At 48.7% G+C, this 22,708-nt stretch overlaps 10 protein-coding genes across 10 annotated transcripts; 6 read left to right on the plus strand and 4 right to left on the minus strand.

Moving 5' to 3' along the window:
* Positions 1-720: 720 nt before the first annotated feature.
* On the plus strand, positions 721-2,151 carry N7503_005904 (putative proline utilization protein PrnX-like; the record flags this gene model as incomplete). The annotated part of the gene is made up of 1 exon (XM_057065451.1): positions 721-2,151. The coding sequence occupies one exon, from the start codon at positions 721-723 to the stop codon at positions 2,149-2,151; it is 1,431 nt and encodes a 476-aa protein (XP_056923194.1).
* Positions 2,152-2,397: 246 nt separating this feature from the next.
* N7503_005905 (uncharacterized protein) lies at positions 2,398-3,257 on the plus strand (the record flags this gene model as incomplete). The annotated part of the gene is made up of 2 exons (XM_057065452.1): positions 2,398-2,820; positions 2,880-3,257. 2 exons carry the CDS (start codon positions 2,398-2,400, stop codon positions 3,255-3,257), a joined length of 801 nt encoding a protein of 266 aa, XP_056923195.1.
* Positions 3,258-3,308: 51 nt separating this feature from the next.
* On the minus strand, positions 3,309-4,274 carry erg2 (C-8 sterol isomerase ERG2; the record flags this gene model as incomplete). Its single annotated transcript, XM_057065453.1, has 2 exons — positions 3,309-3,835; positions 3,929-4,274. 2 exons carry the CDS (start codon positions 4,272-4,274, stop codon positions 3,471-3,473), a joined length of 711 nt encoding a protein of 236 aa, XP_056923196.1. The 3' UTR covers positions 3,309-3,470.
* A 2,300-nt stretch (positions 4,275-6,574) lies between these two features.
* xgeA (putative endoglucanase) lies at positions 6,575-7,382 on the plus strand (the record flags this gene model as incomplete). Its single annotated transcript, XM_057065454.1, has 2 exons — positions 6,575-6,933; positions 6,986-7,382. 2 exons carry the CDS (start codon positions 6,575-6,577, stop codon positions 7,380-7,382), a joined length of 756 nt encoding a protein of 251 aa, XP_056923197.1.
* A 2,501-nt stretch (positions 7,383-9,883) lies between these two features.
* N7503_005908 (cyclin family protein) lies at positions 9,884-11,170 on the plus strand (the record flags this gene model as incomplete). The annotated part of the gene is made up of 2 exons (XM_057065455.1): positions 9,884-10,530; positions 10,585-11,170. 2 exons carry the CDS (start codon positions 9,884-9,886, stop codon positions 11,168-11,170), a joined length of 1,233 nt encoding a protein of 410 aa, XP_056923198.1.
* A 2,368-nt stretch (positions 11,171-13,538) lies between these two features.
* Positions 13,539-14,502, plus strand: N7503_005909 (short-chain dehydrogenase; the record flags this gene model as incomplete). Its single annotated transcript, XM_057065456.1, has 3 exons — positions 13,539-13,569; positions 13,641-14,102; positions 14,159-14,502. 3 exons carry the CDS (start codon positions 13,539-13,541, stop codon positions 14,500-14,502), a joined length of 837 nt encoding a protein of 278 aa, XP_056923199.1.
* A 259-nt stretch (positions 14,503-14,761) lies between these two features.
* N7503_005910 (uncharacterized protein) lies at positions 14,762-15,379 on the minus strand (the record flags this gene model as incomplete). The annotated part of the gene is made up of 3 exons (XM_057065457.1): positions 14,762-14,914; positions 14,964-15,213; positions 15,276-15,379. Coding segments are annotated over 3 exons (507 nt in total), but the record flags the coding sequence as incomplete, so codon positions are not given.
* A 523-nt stretch (positions 15,380-15,902) lies between these two features.
* Positions 15,903-16,908, minus strand: N7503_005911 (aldo/keto reductase; the record flags this gene model as incomplete). The annotated part of the gene is made up of 3 exons (XM_057065458.1): positions 15,903-16,452; positions 16,521-16,801; positions 16,861-16,908. The coding sequence occupies 3 exons, from the start codon at positions 16,906-16,908 to the stop codon at positions 15,903-15,905; spliced, it is 879 nt and encodes a 292-aa protein (XP_056923201.1).
* Positions 16,909-17,549: 641 nt separating this feature from the next.
* On the plus strand, positions 17,550-18,401 carry N7503_005912 (uncharacterized protein; the record flags this gene model as incomplete). The annotated part of the gene is made up of 1 exon (XM_057065459.1): positions 17,550-18,401. The coding sequence occupies one exon, from the start codon at positions 17,550-17,552 to the stop codon at positions 18,399-18,401; it is 852 nt and encodes a 283-aa protein (XP_056923202.1).
* Positions 18,402-19,011: 610 nt separating this feature from the next.
* N7503_005913 (uncharacterized protein) lies at positions 19,012-22,216 on the minus strand (the record flags this gene model as incomplete). Its single annotated transcript, XM_057065460.1, has 7 exons — positions 19,012-19,441; positions 19,515-19,991; positions 20,044-20,373; positions 20,430-21,000; positions 21,052-21,805; positions 21,865-22,156; positions 22,206-22,216. 7 exons carry the CDS (start codon positions 22,214-22,216, stop codon positions 19,012-19,014), a joined length of 2,865 nt encoding a protein of 954 aa, XP_056923203.1.
* Positions 22,217-22,708: the final 492 nt, after the last annotated feature.

The following is a 22,708-nucleotide window of genomic DNA, read 5'->3' on the forward strand; positions in this document are numbered from 1 at the left end:
TAGTTTGAATAGTATGGGCGTCTTCATGGGCACCGGCTGGAGCTAGCTTTGCGCTTGACTCCACTTTGCGGATACGTCCCTTCTTTGGTAGTTATTTTTGGAATTCTGGCCAGTTCTGGAATGGTCGGTATGGCTTCAAAAGCAGCTTGTGGCTGTAGGGCTTAGCCGGTATCTGGTTGCCTCAGGCCACAATGATCGGCATACACAGTTTTCCGCTTTTAGTATGCAGCTGAATGCAGCAGGGATCAGTTGCTGTCAAGGCGATCGACATATATGCTTTATTTCTTTCTTTTCCTTTTCTATCATTTCACTGGCACAGACCTTCTATAGTCATCTGAAACTTCAGCTTGAGGGTGGGATTTTGAATCCTATTGACCCGTCCACGCTGATCAACCCCGCTCCCCGCCCTAAGAACGCGGCTGTCGTCATCGTCGGAGAAATCGATTCGGTCTCGTCGGACCGGACTTGTTAAAATTGGAGCATCTCCACGCTTGTGCCCGATAACACTTGGCGTAACCAGGCACCAGACCTTGTGCGCAAAAAAATTATTAGTAGTGGACCGGGGCAGTACGCAGTATGTTTCACTTATCTTGGCTAGTGTGCGCGGCCGGGTGGCGGCTTTGTTGACGGAGATAACAGTTAATATATGACTCTTCCTCCTCTTACTCTTCACTTTCCTCAACCCGACCTCTACCCTCGCTGACTCGACAAACCGCCCATATGCCCCTCACTATCCTCTCCCGATCGAACCTCCGCGAGCTCCTCCACTCTCTCACCCGTGACGAGATTCGCACCCTCCAAGCCAACCTTTCCGAAGCGCTACGAGAATATTCGACTGGATCTCAGGATAAAGGTTGCTCGGCTACATATCAGCCACAACGAACAGCGATCACACGCCAGAATGGCTGTACCACTTTGTTTATGCCTGCCACCACGGGCAAGACCCTAGGCATAAAAATGATCTCCCTCCAGGACGGAGCCAAAGCGGGCTGCGCAATTGAACGGAGCGGCTATGACGCCGACGAGAGCGATTCTAATTCAAACTCTCGGCGAAGAGTCTCCTCTGCCCGAAACTCGGTAGCCTCGATCTCCTCCGAGATGAGCGATCTATCGGTAGGCTCCTCACAAGAAGATGGTGGTTCTGTGAGCCCCACGGCCACCAAAGATAGCGGGGGTGACAGCACCGATAGCTCGACTCTTCTCACCGGCTGTGTGAACCAACAACCAGTCATCTCCAAGACTCTTGGCGCTTGGCCCGGAGCGGGGACCCGCGACACCTCACCTCGGGGCAGTGTGACCCTCCTCGACGGGGAGAGTCTTCCATTTGCCCTGATCAATGCGCATGAACTCACAGCCTTCCGTACTGCGTTGGCTTCGTTGATGATTTTCAACAAGCGCAAGAAGGTGCGCACCCTTTTGGTTTTCGGAGCAGGCACTCAGGCCTACTGGCATATTCGGCTCGCGTTGACCCTTCGCGGCGACGAGATCCGTCGTGTCTACATTGTGAATCGATCATTTGATCGTGCTGCCAAACTTCTGCAGGATATCTACTTGCCTGAGAACTCGGATTGGCGCCGCGATGTGAAATTCTCTGCTGTGAGCAGCGATTTTGGCGACTATCTCCGCATTTTGAAAGAGCATGTGCGTAAAGCGGATGCCATCTTCTGCTGCACGCCCTCTCTTACCCCTCTGTTCCCGGCCGAGTTCCTCACGTCGCGCGAAGGTCGTCAGAAGGGTCGGCTGATTATCGCCGTTGGATCATACAAGGCGCACATGGCAGAGCTACACCCTGATATTCTCCGAGATGAGGTCAACGTGACCCCGCCTCACCGTCACTTCCACAAGCATACTCGCCGCAGTGGGGTTGTGGTTGTTGACAGTCTTGATGCGGCCATCAAGGAAGCCGGTGAGATCGTTCAAGCTGGTGTCAAGCCGAAGCAATTGGTCGAATTAGGCGAGCTGTTGATGGTGCGCCATGCCACACTAAATGATGATGGCCAAAGTGAAGAGAAGGGTCTGACGGAGTGGGTGGAGAAGGGTAATGTCATCTTTAAGAGCGTCGGACTAGGCTTAATGGATCTCGTCACGGGTGGTGATCTAGTGCGGTTGGCGAGGGAGCGCAATCTGGGAACTACAGTGGACGACTTCTAGGAGATTTGCATTTGATCGTGTTGGACACTGTTTTATACCCTTTGTTGCTTCGTGTTTACGTTTGTTTCCATTAGCCAATACATTCAAGTGTGTCAATCCAAGAATTTCGTTTTCATATACCGATCATCCGAGGATCCTCTTTCCCCGCGTTTGAGTCGGCATTTCTCGGTCTAATCCCATATTATAAAAGGCTGTAGACCAGTTTGACTTCAAACACATCTATTCAAACCGATTGTAAAGATAAAGATGTCTCCCAACGCCAAAATTCTTACAAATATCACACGCAGAACAACTGGAACAATAGCCCACCTCACAATCTCCCGGCCAGCTAAATTAAACGCCCTCAACACCCCTCTACTCGAACAACTCCCAAGAGCCTTCGAAGCAATCACCGCCCAAAATGAAGATCTTCTCGGCATAGTCCTCACAGGCGCAGGACCTAAGTCCTTCATCGGCGGAGCAGATATATCCGAGATGGCCCAATTAAACTCCCCTCCTGCTGCAGAGGCGTTCATCTCGAAAGTCCACACGGCATGTAAAAGTATACGCAACTGCCCTGTACCAGTCATCGGGCGCATAAACGGGTACGCACTCGGCGCAGGGTTAGAAATGGCAGCATCCTGTGATTTGAGGGTCGCAAGCTCAAACGCAGTGTTTGGAATGCCAGAAGTATGTTTTCTACTATCACTGCATGATTATCATGTTATCTCCTTGCTGATTGATTCCAGGTTCGAATTGGGATTCCCAGTGTCGTTGAGGCGGCTCTTCTGCCTGGACTTATTGGGTGGGGGCGGACGAGACAGCTTCTCATGCTTGGGGAGAATATTGATGCTAAAGAAGCGTTTCGGTGGGGTCTTGTTGAGAAGGTTGTCGAACCGGATGAGCTGGATGATGCTGTGGAGATTTGGTTGTCTCAACTAGATAAGAATGGACCCCTTGCTGTGCGAAGACAGAAATCATTGATGCGGACCTGGGAGAATGTTTCAATGGATCAAGCAATTCAGGCCGGTGTTTCTGCGTTCAGGGAGGCTTTTGTTGCCGAAAAGGGAGAGACAACGGAGCCGGCGAGAATGATGGAGGCTTTCTTCCAGGCTAAGAAGACTTAGGATGTTCTACTCATATTCGAGCGATGATTTCATGTCAAGTCAAGCATTAGTCGATTAGGCATTTGCTTTTATGTCTTTCCCATCAATCTCCAGTCTATATTTGTTTGAAGATACAATTGGACTCCAATCCCCATAACCCGGACAGGTATTATACATCCCACATGATTATCGATACATCAATCAATCCAAGTTTCAAAACTCATTATGTGCGCTTTACAGCTTCATGCGCAGCAGGTTGGAAATCATCTCACGACCAGTGATGCGAGTAGTCGCCCACAGGGTAGGGAAGTCCAGGGTGCTGGAGAAGGTATCGGCGTAGCCGAAGAAGAGCATGGGAGGGATCCAGCCACGAGCGTACTCGAGAGCGAAGCAGGACGAGTCCATCTTGTACTGCTTAACCTGGCCGCGCTGCAGGTGGTGGACGGTACCGGCGGGGTAGGTCTCGGGCTCGAAGGAGCCAGGAACGTAGGCCAATTGGGTTCCGGTGAGGATGTTGAAGTAGTCGTCAGCGGTGTGACGACCAGTGTGGCCCTCGGTACCGATGGCGGTGCCGAAGACGATCAGGTACTCAGTGATACCTAGGCAAGAATTGTTAGTCAATTGAGCCCTTCAATGGTGGAAAGAAAGGAAGCGCTAAAAATGGCGCGATGCGCTATTCGAAATTCACGTACTGGCATGGATGATGTACATCGCGCCCATGGCACCACCGGCATTGTTGAAAACCCACTCCTCCTCGACGCTCAGGTACTTGGGTCCAACCTTCTCCTCCAGCTCGGAGACAATGAAGTTGACGATGGAGCGGGTGTCCTCGCCATGGCTCTTAATGGCGCGCTGCGACAAATCGTGCAGGTGCTCTGGGTCGAAAATGTAGAACTGCTCCAGGCGCGCGTCGAGGTAGCTGTAGACGGCGGTGAACAGGGCCAGGAAGATGGCCAGGAGGCTCAAATTCCGGATAGAGAAGCAGCGGCAGCCGCAGCCGGAGCTAGTAGGCTTCTTGCTGGAGGATTTGGAAGGCATTGGGAGGGTTGTTGGGGGGAGGTGTGGGAGATGCGGAAAGTGAAAACCCGAAAATTAAATCGCGAAGATATCTGCCCCTGGCGAACCCCGGAGTTCCACTGTGGAGCCTGCACTGTCCACAACAATGAACAAGGGCAAAGTTATGCGCAATGGAAATGAAGCTGAACTGATTATATTTTTGTTGAATGTTTGGTTATTCTGTATCTGAGTATTTGATCTTTATATAGCCTTATCCATTTGGTCTCGAATAGTCATAGCTATTGCAGTATGTGTCCGCGGGCCCCGAAGCATCCACACGCCATATCGGATCGCCTCAATCCGAATCATATCTGCGCTGATTGGTCAAAGCTCGAAAAGATACCACAGTAAGACATGAAAAACAATTGGAGTACAGCTTAAGAGGCTGAGAATATAATGCGAGAGAAATTGTGAGATTTTTCCTCGGTCGGCTCGGGTGTATACAGTTGCCGACTGGATTCGAAGTTCATCTGGTCGTCTGATCGCTTTCCCCTTGCAGTCTGTGTATCTATATTGGCATATATAAGAGTGACTTTCCATGTTATTAGAGTTCAATACTATGAAAACCATTAATCAGGTCGAGCGACATCTGCCAAAATTCTAAATGATAGTCTACTGCGTATAGCTGAGCATCTCTTGCAGCGAATGGTGTATGGAAATCCAACTGATCTAGCTTTTTTATCTTGTTTACGCCTCTAGGGCTGTACTCTACCCCGATGCACAAGTAATCTATTGAATATCTGTGCATGAATAATATATAAAATATTGGTGCCTATATCTCGGTAGTTGGAACTTGATGAACTTCTTGATTTGGTCTCGTTTCAATAGAACTACCCGTGGACCCTTATGACCCCTTTAATTTCCAAATCTCCTTGAGATCTATGATAATATATTGAGCACCTAAAAAGTTATTTGCGGTCGTTTTATTCAAGCCGACCGGCGCACTTAAACACACGTCACTGATACTGTACACTCTCATCGAACAATGTTCTGGTAGGCCCTCATAGTCTGAAGAAGCATCCATTGTCCCCTTAGAAATATATGTTGAAGTACAGTACCTACCTGGATAGCTGTATATTGATTTTACTTGAAAAACACGGTGTGTATGTTCCTGCGCGGAGAAACCTGGGCATGCTTCTGATTCAATGTTGCCCTAAATGGTGCTCCGCTGGCACCGATATATAACTCCGCGTGGCCGATGGCGGCCGTCGCCATAATAATACAATGTCCATGATTACGATCCATGACTAGGCAAAACCCAATGACCTTGACATTTCCTTCCAAGGTCTTATCCTGCTCCATATAGATATCAAAAAAACCGTTGATCGTCTATAAAATCTACCGTCCATGACGTGGTGCTGATCATCGCCCCCTGCAAAACGGGCCTGTCTCCGGACGCGTGCCCACAGGGAATATAGCCTAATCCCAAGGTTCTTCACAAAAGCCACTTACGAGCTAAGTCACAGGATACTATGAAATGACAATGCGGGGTGCATGACAAGAGTCTTCATGAAATTGTGGCTTGGAAAATCATCATTCGATCTCTCGGGTAAAAAGAGCCAAGCCGCAGAAACTTTCAAGGTCGAACCTTGAACCTTGGAAGTAGATTTCTTCAGGACCCAATTCTTCCAATAGGATAATTTATTGTCTAGCTATCTCTGTACTATTGTGCACGGCCTCATGAGGCCTGTCAGTCAAAATTGAGAAAGGGGGAGGAGCATAAGACCATGAGCCCCTGATCCATATATGGATCATGGACGTTGTCTGGAATGGACGAAATATATAGTGTTTCTAGAAATACATCCTTAGTCCTTTAGTGGATCGGTCTCGAGCGTCAACCATGGGTCAGTTTGCCCACGTTCCTTGGTTCAGCTTGTTTGAGCATGATACTCCGCTGAGCGGGCCGGCGCCGTCGTCTCAAATTTTCAGTCTACGCCCGGAGATCTTCCACAAATGCAGAGCACTCCAAACTCTAATCCCGTCTCAGGTAAAGCCCAGTCGTGGAAAATCTTTGCGGACCGCTTAGCCGAGGCTTGACGTCGCGGATAAGTATGAAGCACCGATTCAATTAAGCCGGTGGAGCTCCGTAGGGTCAAGCTGAGACAGGACTGCTCCGTGCTCTATAAGGAATCCACCACGGAAGAACTTCCAAAACCATTATCTCCGAAGTGTATATAAGCATGTTATCGCTGCAAGTTGTCCTGTCAAGCTGTCAAACAAGAGACTGTCCTCGACCTCTTTACTCTCATTACTAGTCATCTCGTTACCTTTCACCTGGCACTATGAAGTCTTTCTTTGCGCCGTTGTCGCTCCTTTCTGTTGCGCTCGCTGGTCTGAGCAATGCCGCTACCATCCCTACCAAGTCTTTGGACAAGCGCGCCACTTCCACCTGTGACCAGTGGGGTACCATCACCACTGGTAGTTACATTGTCTACAACGACCTCTGGGGCGAAGCCGAGGCCACTAGCGGCTCGCAGTGTGTTGGTGTGAACTCAGTGAGCGGTTCCACTATCTCCTGGTACACGACCTGGACATGGGAAGGAGGCTCCTCTGACGTGAAGAGCTTTGCCGATGTGTCGCTGCAGTTCACAGCCAAGACGCTGAGCAGCGTTACCAGCATCGACTCGACCTGGGACTGGAGGTAAGCGAAAGGAAATGATATGGGACAATGAGAAGAAGCTAACAACAATCAGCTACTCCACCACCGATATCGTCGCCGATGTCGCGTATGATATGTTCCTGTCCTCCACCGCTGATGGCGACGACGAGTACGAGATCATGGTCTGGCTTGCGGCGCTGGGCGGTGCTGGCCCGATCTCCTCGACCGGCTCTGCGATCGCGACTACCACCATCAATGGTGTCACCTTCAAGCTGTACTCTGGTCCCAACGGATCCATGACCGTGTACAGCTTCGTTGCGGAGTCGACCACCACTGCCTTCTCGGGTGATATGCTGGACTTCTTCACCTACCTCATTGATAACGAGGGATTGAGCTCGAGCTTGTACTTGATTGATGTGCAGGCTGGCACTGAGCCTTTCACTGGTAGCGCCACTCTCACTACTTCCAAGTACTCCGTTGCGGTTGTGTAAGCTGTCCGAGGCGCCGATTTGGGGGCGAGGTAGGGACTGGAGCTTTTTCGTATATAGTCATTTGTATAGGAAGATCTGGAATCAATCCTCTGTGTTGAACTATTGGCCATGAGTGTAGCATAGAGTTGAGACTGAAACCTGTAGCAGTGCATGCATAATTGCACATCTAGCAAAAGCTGTTCTTCAGAAGTGACGCCATCGACATAAGATCCATTGCACTGGCCGTTTCAGCCACCGGTCGCAACCAGTGGATCCTCATCTCTAAGCGCTGAAACTTGGCACAGTAGTTCCTGAAACCAAGCGCCAAGTCCCTTTGAAACCGACTTCCGTTTCACCATACATAATTCATCACCGGTCGCATTATGGCGCATTCTCTCCACCACCAGCCTGGCTCAACAATGAACATTTGGAACTTGTAAGCGAGACGCCGCCCCCCCCACCAAGCTTCCAGTTCCAGGTTCACATCGCACATTCTCACTGCAATCCGATCTTCCCCTCAATCCAGGAATTGACGTTAAATGTAGCATCCGTAGCGGGGACCCGACGAGGGCCTACCCGAGCGCGTATGCATCCTAAGAATAAAACTGCTATCAATAGATTTAGCGTAGCGGTAGGGCTCTGATTAAATTAGGAACAGAGACGTTCAACAGGTAACGCTGGTGCGGAGATCTCTAAGCGCTCGCGGGGGAGGGCGCTTATATACATAGAGCAGCGAAAAGCACGAATCTTTTTTTAGACCCCAGGCTAGATCGAGGACTTGCAGGCGGACGTACCGGAAAATTGCATGCATTGATAGCAGATGCATGATGAACCTGGAATTCGGAATTCAGAATTCAGATTTGAATTCTAAAATCGATAAATCGAGTCCATGCGTGTAATGCCACCCCCCATCCCAGCCCCAAATAATGGAATCCTGGAGGATAATTGACTGTTCTCATGCGAGGTGGCCAGACTATTACATGAAATCCACGGGTCGCGTTCCTCCATATTGGATCAGTCAATTGGCATGTTAACACGCTTCGACCCACCGTGGCGCCGTGTGACAGGGGGTCATTTTGCGAAATCTTCCGCACGGACATGGGATTGGATGATCGCAACGCGCCAGATTGAAACGCGAACTTGCCACATTGTTCCATAGGTTCTGGTCATGTTAATATGCTACACTAGCTTGGCCTTCAGCTGCGGACAGGACGAAATCCTTTCGCCCCCCCTGTCTGTACCTAGGACAGGAAAGGGCTGTGTGCCCTTCGGAGTTCAGGTTCAAAGGTTTACAGGATCAGGATTCAGAGTACAAGGTTGTCAAATAGATCACCCCTCATTCTCTAGGTTTTCTAGGGACGTGTCAGAGGGTGGAGAATCTGACCTGGCATTTTGAGGGATAACTAGTTCCCCCGCGTCTTGGACAGGAGTAACTTGAGACGGTCGCGAGTTTCAAAGTATATCGAATGAGGAGGCTGGACTTTGTTAGCTGGATAAGACTCCACCAGATACACACTTTTTTCTTTTCTTGGTTGTGGTGGGTCCCCCGGTTGATCTCCTCGCAGGGTGGAGGTGGAAAGTTCTACAGCTGGATTGGCGATCGCCCCTCAATTGCTAGGATCGTTTGGTTTCTGTTACAGTAGCCAGCGCTTGTACAGACATTACCTATTCTAGGAATACTCCAACTAGGGAATTAGTGGAGGTTTGGCTGGGCGAAATGAGGCACAGACCGAATCACCAACAATTACCTGAATGAATCTAGGGATGGATTGGGCAGAGCTTTGTACATCTCGTAATGCATAATCCCCACTACATTCCATAGGGGAAAGTCTCAGCCAAGGTTCATCTCAGATCCAACTATGCATCCCCTGTACACTCTGACTGGCTCTGGGTCCTTGCAGGTCCTCCAGCCGCCTACAGTCCCAGCTCCCCTTTCCCATGGCGCATACCGGAGCTATATCTACTCCCAGATTCCCACTCGGATTCTTCACGGGATTCATCCACATGCTCAACGTCGTCACCCTCCTTTTGGCACCCCTCTAATTATTTCCTTTAATCGTTATTATAATCTCTCATTTCCACCCTGCAGGAGGTTCGCCAAACTATTGATTCTATTTGAACTCATAAAATTGTGGACTTTGTCTCTCCCGATAAAAATCTCCGCGGCAGGTCTCAGAACTTCATCTCAGTTAGGGCTATCGATAAGGGTTGACACGACAACCTCATCCTTACTGCTGCATTCTTTTAACTGGCACTCCTGCTCATATTTGGATCCTGCTGGCCAGGAATTTGACTGTCATCTCATTTACAACTGTACTTGTTGCTTTGTTTCCCGTCTCTCACAAAGCAAATTGTCTGTTCGACACGAACAAAGCCTTTCATTTAGGTGAAGCTCTTCTAACGCACCTTTGACTTGTTCTTTCACTTGCATTTACTTGTGCTTGCTCTACCCCTCGACACCTCAGGCTATTTAGTAGCTTCCACTTTCCCCTGCCCATATTATGCAGAACAACACCTCAACAATGGCTCTCAACCGAGCTGCCCTCGATGAATTCGTCACGCAGCGAGTCACTCGGGAGATGATTAGCTATTTGGCTCAACAGGCATCACACGTTATCCGCTGCGAAGCCCATGTGACCAACACTGTCAGCCAACATGGCCAACCGACACCCCCCGCAACTCCTCCCATGGACCCGGCAGACCCCTCCCTGCCCCCATTGCCGTCTACTGAAGTCTTCATCGCCTCTCTCGTTGCTCGGTCGCAGGTCCAAGTGCCCACTCTCATGAGCTCCCTCGTGTACCTCGGCCGTCTGCGTGCTCGTCTGCCTCCTGTCGCCAAGGGCATGCGCTGCACTGTTCACCGGATCTTCCTCGCCTCGCTGATCCTCTCCGCAAAGAACCTCAATGACTCGAGTCCCAAGAACAAGCACTGGGCTCGGTACACTGCGGTCAAGGGTTACGAAGGATTTGGCTTCTCACTACCCGAGGTGAACTTGATGGAACGTCAGCTGCTCTTCCTGCTGGATTGGGACACCCGCGTGACCGAGGAGGATCTGTTCACATACATGGAGCCCTTCCTCGCTCCCATTCGTCAACGTCGTGAACTTCAGTTGCGCGAACAAAAGGCTCAGGAGGAGCAACAGCGCAAGCAACAGCAGCACCGTGAATGGTATGCCTCTTTGCTCACCAACATCCATGATATCTCTACTCACACTCGTTCCAGGCGCCGTCTGCATGTTTCGGCGGATCTGCTGGCCAGCCGTCTTCGTCGTCAAAAGCTGGAGGCCAGAGTCGATGGTCGTCGGATTCCCGATCACTCTCTTCGTCGTCTCCCGAGCCATGTCTCGTGCCCCAGCATCAACACCACCCAATCTCCGCAGTTCGCTGCCGAAACCGATCGCTACAACCCATATCCCCGTCATCGAACATCGCCTCACAGGCCTGCTCGATCCATCTCTCCCCCATCTATCCGTGATGTTCCCGGTCTCTCCCACACCGAGACTTTCAACTCTCTCTGCTCTCGTTCGTCCAGTGTCGCCCCCAGCTCCCGCGGCACCCCAGGAAGCATCAGCACTGTTTCGTCCCACAGCAATGATGACTTCGCTATTTCCGACTCGAACACTAGCCCATCCACCGCGTCTCTGACCTACAGCTACGTCAATGTCGGCGCCATGGAGAAGCAACCCTTCGAGCCGGTCCGTCAACCCAGCAAGAAGATGAAAGCCCACGGTCACTCCGGCGGCTTCGTTGCCCGCTTCCTCGCCTCTGCTACAGGCTCCTATGGCCGCATCGGTCGGCCACACGCTTAATCGAGCTGGTCTCGAGTCGTGACTGGCGCCAATCTAATACCCCCTGCATCTTGTCATTTTCAATATGCGCTTCCTTTTACCCGTTTTGTCTTTGTATCCTCATCCCTTCCCTCCATCTCACCATCTACATTTTTATTTACTGCTTGGCTAAAAGCATGCCATCCGTTGATACGCCTTGACAATACCCTTCATTTCCCGAGCTCAAATTTGTTACTCCCCTTCATTAGATATCCTACTCTCTTTCACTTCTTACACTCGCTACGCTACATTGCATCCTGGCATGGCGTTTTGGTACTGGTCATTGGTTCGGTTCGGTCTGGTTGGTCTACGGGTTTTCCTTTCTTGAATCATTTTATGGGGTCGGTTGGGATGATGGAATGTCCATTAGACGCTTGTGTCATGTATCTACCGGATGTATTTATCCTGTCAATTTCAATGTTCTACCCAATCCTTACCTTGACATACAGTACAAAGTACGCATAATGAACCTCGTGAATCTGAAACACCCGACGCGACCCGTTGGTACATAGCAGCTTCGTACATGACATAATGTACATTCCTTGCTTTATCCGTCTTTCCGTCCCGCAAATATCTCCGCAACTCAATGCAGACTCGAGGCAACTGGTTCTGTTTCAACGGTCCTGCAAGGGTATCGATGCCCCACATACCTTGTTACCCTACGGCTCACCGGTCCGGAGGCGAAATTATCCACTACTCATCCATTAAATATTGTTTATTGCCTAGGAGATTGGTAGGTATCTAAGACATGTACTTTGTATCTCAGAATTAGATCTTCATTCGCGGAAGTCGGGCCAATTGCCTATGGAGATATAATAAGACATATGGAACGCCACGCCATAGCCCCCCTAACACGAGCGTGTAGAGCTGCATCTGGTGGTTTAAACGTGAGTAAAATTGAGTGCCTTGCTTTGGACATTTGTACTGGAACCTGCTTACTGATAGCAATGGATCGACGCTGGTCGCTTTCAATACAGTCTTCATCCACCGAGTAACGGGTGAGACGGATATAAGTTCCATGATTAAAGGAGTTTGTGGAATGTGCGATTGTGCCGCGTATCGCAGATCTTTGAAGTACAGTATAAGCCACGGTATAGACAGCATAGATTGCAAGGTAGTATGTGATAGATAGGATACAAACGCGAAAATCTGACTGTGGAAGCGAATACAATATAGTCAGATCATGAAACGATCGCTATCACATTCAACGCCCGGCTTACTGGATCCGAGGCTAACCCATCTAGTAATAGGCCCCCAACTCAAATTCGTGAACCTCAAGGGGACCAGCCCGTTCTAGCAATAAGAGTAGCGCCCGCGCAACAGATTCCCAATAAGGAAGGATCGATGCTGCGGGGGCCAGAAGATCAAAAAAATAAGCGGGATATGATCTCTCGCTCCGAACCCATCGTTCAACCGGTCGGACTCCGAGTGGTCGCACAGACTCGTCTCACCTGGGTTTGCGACACAAATTCGAGGTACATTTCCAAATGGGGTTTGAACTCATTTTTGGTCGATCATGTTGCCACAAGGGTTTGGTCTGGACTGGTGGGGCTACATTTTTGGGTGTGGGGTAGGGGGCCGTTGGTTGAAGGTTGGGGAGTTCGTGTGTTGGAAGCAGTTGGGTTGGAAATGATATGCGGAGGGTAAGTTTCTCAATATTGAGGTGGTTCTGAGCCCGGACTTTACTTTCGACTGCATGTGCTTTTTGGTGAGTGATTATGCTGGCTTAGAAATTGTCTTGAACTGAGACCCATAGGTTGATCTATGTGACGGATCATATATCTCGGCCCGCAACAAACTAGTATCTGCCGAGGTCTTACTAGAACGGGGCATTTACTAGAAAATTTATAGATCGAATCTAAAACATGGGATAGAGGTTAATAGTGATGGTGGACCATGGTTCAGGTCCCTGAATTGGAGGAGTTACCACAATTGCACACACCGTAGTGGATACATCTTGGCCAATGAGAATCTTGGAAACTCACAATGATGTTGTGCTATGACCTGCCTAGACTTCCACCGTTGCATCTTTCTCGAGACTATCTGGATTGAATCGTGAATTTTATGGTCATTTCGTCACAAAAACTGGAGAACTGACTACAATCCCTTCCATAGATTCTATCAACAAGTTGAGGTACTGGGATAGAGGGCTTCGATCTAACAATTTTCAATCGAGTGGCACCCGCGTCTATCCACAGACTTCTTCCAATGATATATGAAAGCGATATCCAACCATCACTTAGCGTGATATCCAACCCCACATATATTAACCCCTCATTCAAGCGCAGAATATCAAACTTTGCACGGTATTTCACATCAGCTCGAACCGTATATGACGTCCAATATAGCCATGGTCCAGATCGCAATTATCACAGGTGGTTGTAAGAAGCGCCCCACGAAACAAAGAAAAAGGTAAAACTCCCCGAATGAGGTCCAAACTAACATCAGACAGCAAGCGGCATGGGTCTAGACGTCGCCCAAAGACTCAACAGCACGGCAGACTGGAAAGTCCACATAATCGGCAGCAACAAACAACGTGGCGAAGCCGCAGTATCCACACTGAACAATACAACCTTCCACCAAGCAGACGTGAGCAACTACCAACAACAAGCTGCCGTCTTCGACAAAGTTTTCACCGGGAACGGGCGCCTAGACTTTGTCTTCGCAAATGCCGGCATCGCACAGGACCCCGGGGCTTTCTTTTCCGCGCACGAAACTGGGATCCCACCGGAACCTAATATAGATGCCCTTGTGGACACGAACTTAAATGGTGCCATTCACACAAGTTACCTGGCGATGCATTATTTTCGACGATCGCCACCTGTTAGTATTGGGAAAAGACATCTTGTTCTTACGTCGAGTATTGGTGGGTTGTATCCATGTATGCAGACGCCGGTTTATTCGGCGACGAAGCGTATGTCTACTTTACCATTATGTGTCTCCTTGGTACAGCAGCTGATGTTATGCTAGATGGAATGATTGGATTTACGCGCTCCATTGGAAAGAAGCTTTGGGAGGAGGGTATCAAAGTGAACGCTATCTGTCCGGGCGTGGTCGAAACACCCTTGTTGACGCCAGAACTGAAATCCATTTTCGGTAAGAGCCTTGTTCCGATTTCTAGTGTCACGGACGTGGTGATGGAAGTTCTATCTGGGAATGAGATGATTGACTCGAAGGGTACGGCTGTTTCTGGGGAGGATTTGCATTCGCGGGCCATTTTGATTTCTGGGACGAATCGGTACTTTATTGAGATGCCGGATATGTATGATGAGGAGACTCGTATTACCCAGGAGGCGATGATGGGTGGATCATAAGGGTTGAACATAGAGTATTCGCTCAGTCCTTTCAAAAGTCGACTATAAGAAGGTTGAATAGTTATATCCGTGATAACATTTGTGATAACATCCGCGATGATCAATTTGGAGGTGCGCGATCATTGTAAGATAACGTTTAGAGTTAATTACAGAACAGCGTCGAAGAGTGCAGATTGAAAAGGTGTGCCTCTGATATAGTACCCCGAAATCACTGATTATGTTTCGCTCAGGTACGAGACCTAAATCGACAGTATAACCCATGCTGCTTCGCAAACCAGAAAGTCTCAACTTTCCATTCGGGGTCCTCAGACGCACATTCAATCTCGAATAAGCGAATGAGCTGTAGGACTAATTTCCCCATCTCCATTATGGAAATGTTCTTTCCAATGCATGTGCGTGACCCATATCCAAACTACCAGATGTCAGTCATACTTTTTTAATGGAAGCTTCAGGTGACATACCGTCATGAGATGCCGGTCCATACGCTTTACTCCCTCTTCACTAGACTCCAGCCACCTTTCAGGCCGAAAAATTGCCGCATCTTCCCCAAAAATGGACTTGTCATGATGGATTACAGCTGGGTTGATTCCGACAATAGTCCCGGCTTCTAGATGGACTCCACAGAGTACAGCTCCACCTTCGGGAATGATACGTTCGAAGGGTAATGATACCGCGGGATGGCACCGCATTGCCTCTTTCATGACCACTTGCCTGTTGCTAGTCAGCTTCACCCAAAAAATTGATGCCACCGGGTCGGTCAATGGGTCACTCACAAATAAGGAAGCTCTAGGCACTTAGCACAAGTGATGTAATCGGATAGCCTTCCTGCCGCGTTTGCTTCGTCTATCTCATTTTGCAGTTTTCTAGACTGGCTCATTTTGGACGAGAAAGTAGATAATAGCACAAAGGGAGATTGCTGTCCTATCGCTGCCGGCGAGCCTATTACGTGTTAGCTATTATCAGATTCACATGAGTGTTTCTGGGACTAACAAGTTATTGCTAAGATGATTCACGACATCACGGTTGGACATCGGCTTCCCCTTTGTCTCATCACTACTGAGCCATGCGAGGCAAATACGCATGCGGTGATAGAATATAGGCAGAGCAAGGAGCGTCAGCAAGTGACTGAGCCAGTATCCGCGTTGAGCATTGTGAGCAGTGGAAATATTCTGTTGTCGATTGCCTCCCTTGATTATCAAAATCTTGTGGATTGTAACGTGATCAAACATTGAATGCTACCATACAAGCCTACACAGGTTCGTTGAAATTGAGACCAGAATGATAACATCGACTTCAATTGTGCAATAAACTATAAAAGAGAGTGGCAACGAATGTACCTGGGTACATTCGCAGTAGTTGGTTGAATACTACCCATTCGCATGTTAAGAGATACCAGTCTTTCAGGATCGATCATCAGGATCAAACCGATCTGGAGCCCATGCGCGGAAATGGTGAGTGAGACCAATTTGGGTGATTTCTTCTATCTCTTCGACTGTCAACTTCAAGTCGAGAGCGGCCAGATACTCAGAGAGGCGGCTCGTATGAGAAGTCGTGGTAACTGGCACAACGTTTTGATCAATTTGCCACTTAATGAGGACGGCATTCTCTGTGACACCATGCTTCTCCGCAATATCTGCCAGCGGTTGATCGAGGGGACCGGGCCTGGCTTTCGTAATCGGTGTCAGGCCATTGAAGCTAGCCACTTCGATCCCTTGCTCGCGCATCCAAGGCACGTAGTTGTGGGATCGCTGAAGATAGGGATGGAATTCCAGTTGGTTGATGGCTGGGATTATTGTAGCCACTTTCAAAATCTCCTCTAGATGAGGACGCTGGTGATTCGCAACCCCAATCGACTTTGCCTTACCCAAAGCCCTCACTTTTTCCATCGCCAACCAGGCAGGGCCTAGGTCGGATGGGTCTTTTGCGATATAAGGCGAATGGATCAGATACCTGTCGTATACAATAAAAGTCTTAGCTCTTATGAAAAACAAACAAGAGACGCTGGCAACGTCACTCACATATCTACATAGTCCAACTGAAGTTTTGACAAGCTGGAGTCAATGGCTGCTGGAATATCGTACAGCCCTTCCAAGACCTTAGTCGTGATGAACAGCTCCTCACGTGGGACCCCGCTTTCTTTGATGGCAATGCCAACCTCATCCTCCGTTCCATATGTGTCCGAACAGTCGATGTGACGGAACCCTTGCTGGATAGCAGCCTTCAGCATCTCAACTAATTTCGAATTGAACGGCTCGTTCGGGTCTTCTTTGAACCAAGCGGTGCCGGTACCGAACCCAAGCTGTACAAATGTTCAGCAGATGGAAAATATTTAGCACAATTGCTCAAGGAATCGCTGACCATGGGTATGGAATTTCCATCACTCAGAGGAAGGTACGGGAGACTCATCGTAAAGTTTGTGGTGGTGGTAGTAGTGCTGAAAGTTCTGGAAAAAGGAATAATGCAGCAGAGGGGCTGGAAAGCTGTGTTGGTTTTAGGGAAGCAAACATGGGCTAAAGATAGCAATCTTGTGCAAAACATCTGGATTTTTGGTGGCTTTTAAAGGCTTATGAGCCAGTAAGTCTGAGGCTGAGAGAGTGTGTATTATTGGATATATGTCTTGGTCTAGATTGACTCCCGGAACAGCCTGGTGACTGCCTAGAACACAAGAGTACTGTGAGAAAGACAAACAAAAGCGGGGAAGAGAAAAGAGAAGAGATATCACTTGCTGCAGGACTAATCTATAATTGGTGGCATGAGATACGCGCCTTGGGCCATTACACAATTTACTAGTGGATTACGGGTGTTTCGTGGACGCATAACATTGGATGCGTTCGTTCAGCCTCGGGTGACAGCCATCATTTTCCTTTTGAAGAAGGACATTAATACAAGTTACTTCAAAGTGGGATTCAGCCTCAAAGGCTGAAGGGTCCGTCCTGTAATAAACTGGAATTAGTTATCTCATTTAAAAAGTTAAGTGGGCAACCTTAGTTGACCCGCCTTTTACCTACCATGCAGCAGGCCCAGCAGGAAACTCTCAGTCTCTCTCTATGGCAGACATTGAGTTGGGACTTATCCAGGCGAATCGTCGGGCCGACATCCAGCTATGTCAGGACGAAAAGGAATTTCTCTGGTTGTACTGCCGATCCAACGATGATGCTTTCGCCCCTATTCTAGCATGGCAGGAGTACCTATCTCATCTATCGTCTCTCATAGGGGAGGAGGCTATAAGAGTCTTCAGGAGCACACTAGAACCGACTTTTTGTGAGACACATTCGGACTATCAGGTAATAATTCGGGCTCTTTGCGCAACTATAACAATTATTCGCGAAGATCCGCGAATATCAGTATCACGACTATGCGACCGCCTCGCGGAGAAAGGAGTTGTCAAGGAAATGACGACTGAGTCAACGGCAAGATATTGCGTGCTATCGCTCGTCGGATGGTGCTCCCTTCTTTTTATTCCGTCGCAAAAGGTCATGCATGGAAATTTTATCCTAGATACCCAGGGTGCCAAGTGTTTTGGTCGGCCTTCCATGGCCATGCAACAGGCAGGTAGGCCGATCCATGAGTTACTTCGATCATTTGGTGAGCTTCTTCCCAAAAGAAAGTCAACACTGGGTAGTCTGGATGGACTGCAATCAACAGAATCAACTGCCTATAAGTTCTACGTGTCATATGTCAACGTGGCGGCTCTTACGAAGCTGGCCAATATAGAAATCATCTGGGTCGATACCGTCAGCGCTCATCTCGATTTCGACCCAACAGGGCCAAGTCTTCGGATTTTCAAGGTCCCCTCGTACTGCAGATTGCATGCTTCAGACGATACGCTCCTGTCAGTGTACGTGTTCCCTCCACGCACTTTACCCGATGGGGATAAGCCTGCTGACCAAGTTCTTTGAAGACTCACTAGGGAATTCTATTTGGAAGGAGAAGAGCCAATCGATAATTTCGCGTACCGTGACTTGATGGAAGAAATCATAAAGTCTTATAGTCTTCTGTTCTCTGAGTGGAGGTCTGCTAGGGTTTTATATCACCGGAGAGAACGAAAGAAAGCATCGATCAAGGCCAGGAACGGAAAAGAGAGAGTAGATCCATTTCTGGATAAGATCTGTGGATTTGATCGCTCAAACTCAATGCTTGTCAGTCTGTTCTCCAATCGAGGAGTTCGGGAAGTGTACGATGCAAAGGCGGATTTTCCTGTATTGTCGCCGAAGCTGAAGTCAATCCAAATTTATATGGAAGGAATTCAACCTGGCCGTGCATCAAGCATGTGGCATGATCGGCGCGACCTACGACTCTGGTATACCATTTGGGTTGTTTTGATCATTGGTGGTATCAGCATCATCCAATCATGCATCTCCATCGGTATCTCTGGCGCTCAGCTTGGCATGGCCTACAAAGCCTATGATCTTCAGAAACAACAGGGCAGCTAAGAGGAATGAAGTTACTCGTTGGAGAGCGATAATGATCTGCTTGCATTCATGAAAACCAGTTTTCCGCGCTTCACATTCACCGATAAAGCAACCCAATCAAACTATCATAATTTTGCTCCTCGCCAGAGCCCTGGGCGAAGAGACCAGTAGCAAGTAGCTCTATCTTGGATTTTTCAGCAGCTTCACGATATGCCTTTGCTTCAGCCTCCCTTCCCTCGCGTTCCATGACCTGGGACATTCGCCACTTGACCCTTGCCGAATCCGCCTGCGTACCCTTTCCTCCCTCATTCGTCTGACAAATAGTCAAGGCATCCCTAAACAATCGCAGAGCCTCTGCATCTTGACCTTGACGCATGCGCACACAGCCCTGCTGAAAACGTGCCGCGCCGACGCTTATGTGAGTTGGCTTTCCTTCTGCCATTAGGTCGACTGCTCTCTGGAGGAAGCCGTATGCCTCGTCAAGCTCACCCTCTGCTGCAGCGACTTTGCCGAACATGTAGGCAGTCCTGGAGTTTCAGGTCAACAAAGACATCACCAGGGAGCTTGAAATGGACACCACGGCTTTTGTGAATCACTTACTCTCCGTGATAATGACTATTTTCTCCGTGAATCAATGTCTGCCAATACTCGGCCTCTTTAAAATCGGCTTTGGCGTCCTCGTACTTCTCAGCTACATAGTAAGACCGACCTCTGTTGCGCAGATACCGGTCAGGGTTGAGCTTGAGCTTCTGAGCATGCTCGCTAGGAGAGCCCGAAATTGCTTTGTTCGCGAATTCGAGTGCATCTAAAGGTCTCCAGGATGCAGTAAGCTCAACACCAACGGCACTATATGCATTCGAAAGCTGGACACTTCCCGGAGGAGATTTTGCTTCATGAATCTTCAAGGAATCCTCGAAGTATGAAAGGGCGAGGCCCGCATGGCCCTGGCGATCATGAATTGTGCCCGCTGTATCGATCAAGTCCGCGTATGCCATCGAATTTCTATCAACGCAGTTTGAGAAGGCAACATTGATCAGTCTCTCACTGGCCTTAAAAGCGCCAGTTTCTTGAAGGTACCTTCTGGATGTTAGTGATTTTCTGCGACTAGAGGAGTTGGAATGCAACGCACCAGGCAGCATTTTGAATGAGATATGTCAGCGGCTCATAAGACTGGAAAAGATCGGGCCCGCCAAGCGAGTCATACATTTCGGCAAATGCTTGCACATGCTGGATCAGGCTCGAACAGAGCTCCCAACGGGTGTACAAGTGGCGCCCAGCATCTCGAGAAAATGAGCCTTGGAGTAAATCGACCACGACTTTAAAAGTCGCCTTATAATCATCTTCACTCATTCGATTTATGTAAGCTTGTTGGATCAGACGATGTACAGAAATCAACGATGCCTCTCCATTTAGTGATATCAGCGACAAATCAGCTAGCTCTAATTTGGCTTCATCATATCTTCAAGAAGGTTAATATAAGGTGACATACGTCCTTGGCTGGATAACGTCACTCACTGGTTCATCTGGTTTAGAAAGCTATACTCTGTGGGGAGATTCTTTCCTTCTGAAAGTATACGCTCGGGGATGTCTGTTGGGGCCAAAAAACCGAAGAGCATCATAAGGCGTGACGCAGGGTCTGTCAGGACATCGAAAGAATTTTTCCAGACACTTTCAAGGTCTTTCTGATAGTATGGATTTTTGATACCGGTTTTTGGTTGCTTGTGAAGCATTGCGCGATTCTCGTTGTAAAAAGGCATAAATTGAGCAAGTGTTTTACGTCGAATCTTGGCCTGTTTCCCAACCAACTCGAGTGCGAGCGCGAGTCCGCCCAACATGTTTGACAATGTCAGAGCTGATTCCAAATCTGCAGGACTCACGTTCTTCTTCTGTCCAGAGCTGCTCAGTATGAAATCACGCCCTTCTTCTTTGGAAAACATGGGGATCTCCATCGAATCATTCACCAATGCCTCAACAACAAACTCACTCCTACATGTAACAACGATACTGCCATGCCCGTGCGCGGGCCAGATTTTCTGGATTTCTGTGGCACCTTCGACATTATCGAAAACAAGAAGCCATTTGACATCTGCGTTTAGTCAGCTGAGTGATTTCATATTGGTTGTTTATAGTTTCGTACCAGTCTTCTGGAGGTATTCGAGGACGAGATCTCGATTCCGATCCGGGGTGTTAGACCGTAGCACACCTGGTAGTTGAAGCTTCTGGGCAGCTTTGTTGAAGGAGTTGGCTATTTCGGTTTCTTTCTCGCATGCGATCCACAGCACTATCTGACAGCCTGTAGATACTTGTTGAAAAGCATATTCCAGCGCGATCTGAGTCTTACCAATCCCACCAGTTCCCCAGAGCGCAACTGACCTAACCTCTGCACTACCAGACTCAGTAGCTAGAGCATCAGTGATTTGCTTGAGGATTTCAGTGCGCCCATAGAAGCTCGGATTCCGTGAAAAGGGTAGAGTCTGACAAGGAAGCGAAACGGTATTTTTGGCAAGTTTTGCTTGCATGAACGTAAGGTCTTCGAGCTTCTGAGCCACTTCTGCGTATGATTGATTCAGGCCTTTGATACTTTGTGCTTCTGAAATGCTTCTAAGGAATTCTGCCTTGTCCGCAATATCAGTTAACACCTTGGTGAATTGACCACGAATTTTGTCCCAAGCAGCATTTCGCGGCTGGAAATTACCAACATGCATCCGAAAGTGTCTGATAGCAAGAGCGGAACATGTCATCAATTCCACCAAGATATCAAATACAGCATCTAAGAATGCGGCATCAAGTTTAACATCTTTGGCATATAGATCGAATAAAGTCAGGCTTTTCTGGATGCCGCCAAGAAGAGTCACAATTTCATTTAAGGCCCGTTCGGATTGACTTGCAAGCTATTACTTGAAGTAAGCAGATGTGTCTGCGTAGTTATTAGACATTGGGGTATTTTTACTTGGATGAGAAGATTAATGGCCCCCCAGATGCAGGCTAACGTGAGATTATTGGGCCCGATGGAAAGTAGGATGACAGTGATGAAGGTATTCAGGCCCTGGAGCTGTGGCAGCATACGGCTCAACACCAGGACTATGCTGCTATCGGTGCTATACGTAAATTTAAGCTGCGATATAGCGTCCTTCAATTGGTCGGGGCTATTAAACTCGGTGATGACATTGTAATCGTCGTCCCCCAGGACAACGCGGCATTGTTTCATCGCCTCCTGCCAGACCTGCTCGTAACCTCTGTTCCTAGATAACATGTTAAAGGAGAGTGATGAAGCCGCCAAGGAGCACCTACTGTGGATTCATGTTTTTGGTCGACAAGGCTCAAGCATGTGTGGAACTGACCTCTTTTCTCGGCGTGGGTGAGATGTACCCGGGCAAAGCACGAGACTGAAAGATGCCGGAGCGGGGTCGAAAATGGGGTGGGTAAATGAGGCTCAGAAATGTAGGAGCGGGGTAGAGAAGGAAAATGGTAAATGAAGGAGGGCGACGGAAGAGATGCTGACGCGCCACGTTATGCGACTCATGCCCAGGGTAGCACACCTGGCATGCACCATGCAGCTTTCGGATACCCAACCTTTCCAAGGTGCCCGAATATCCTCTACAGCACTAGATGGAGTACATAAATGGTACATCAAAGGTGTTCACCCTTGCATGAAGCGCCAACAAATAGATTGATGTATACTGACGACTCGGCACGGATATCCCGTACCCGTCCTCTAGTGGTCTGAGCACGGGGTTGTTACTAGCCTATGCGTTCTTTTATGCTTTTATTACCTAATTGGTTGTCCTTGGAAT

The sequence above is a fragment of the Penicillium pulvis genome (assembly GCF_028828015.1).
Source record: "Penicillium pulvis strain IBT 33274 chromosome Unknown contig_23_segment0_segment0, whole genome shotgun sequence".
Taxonomy (NCBI): Eukaryota; Fungi; Ascomycota; class Eurotiomycetes; order Eurotiales; family Aspergillaceae; genus Penicillium; species Penicillium pulvis.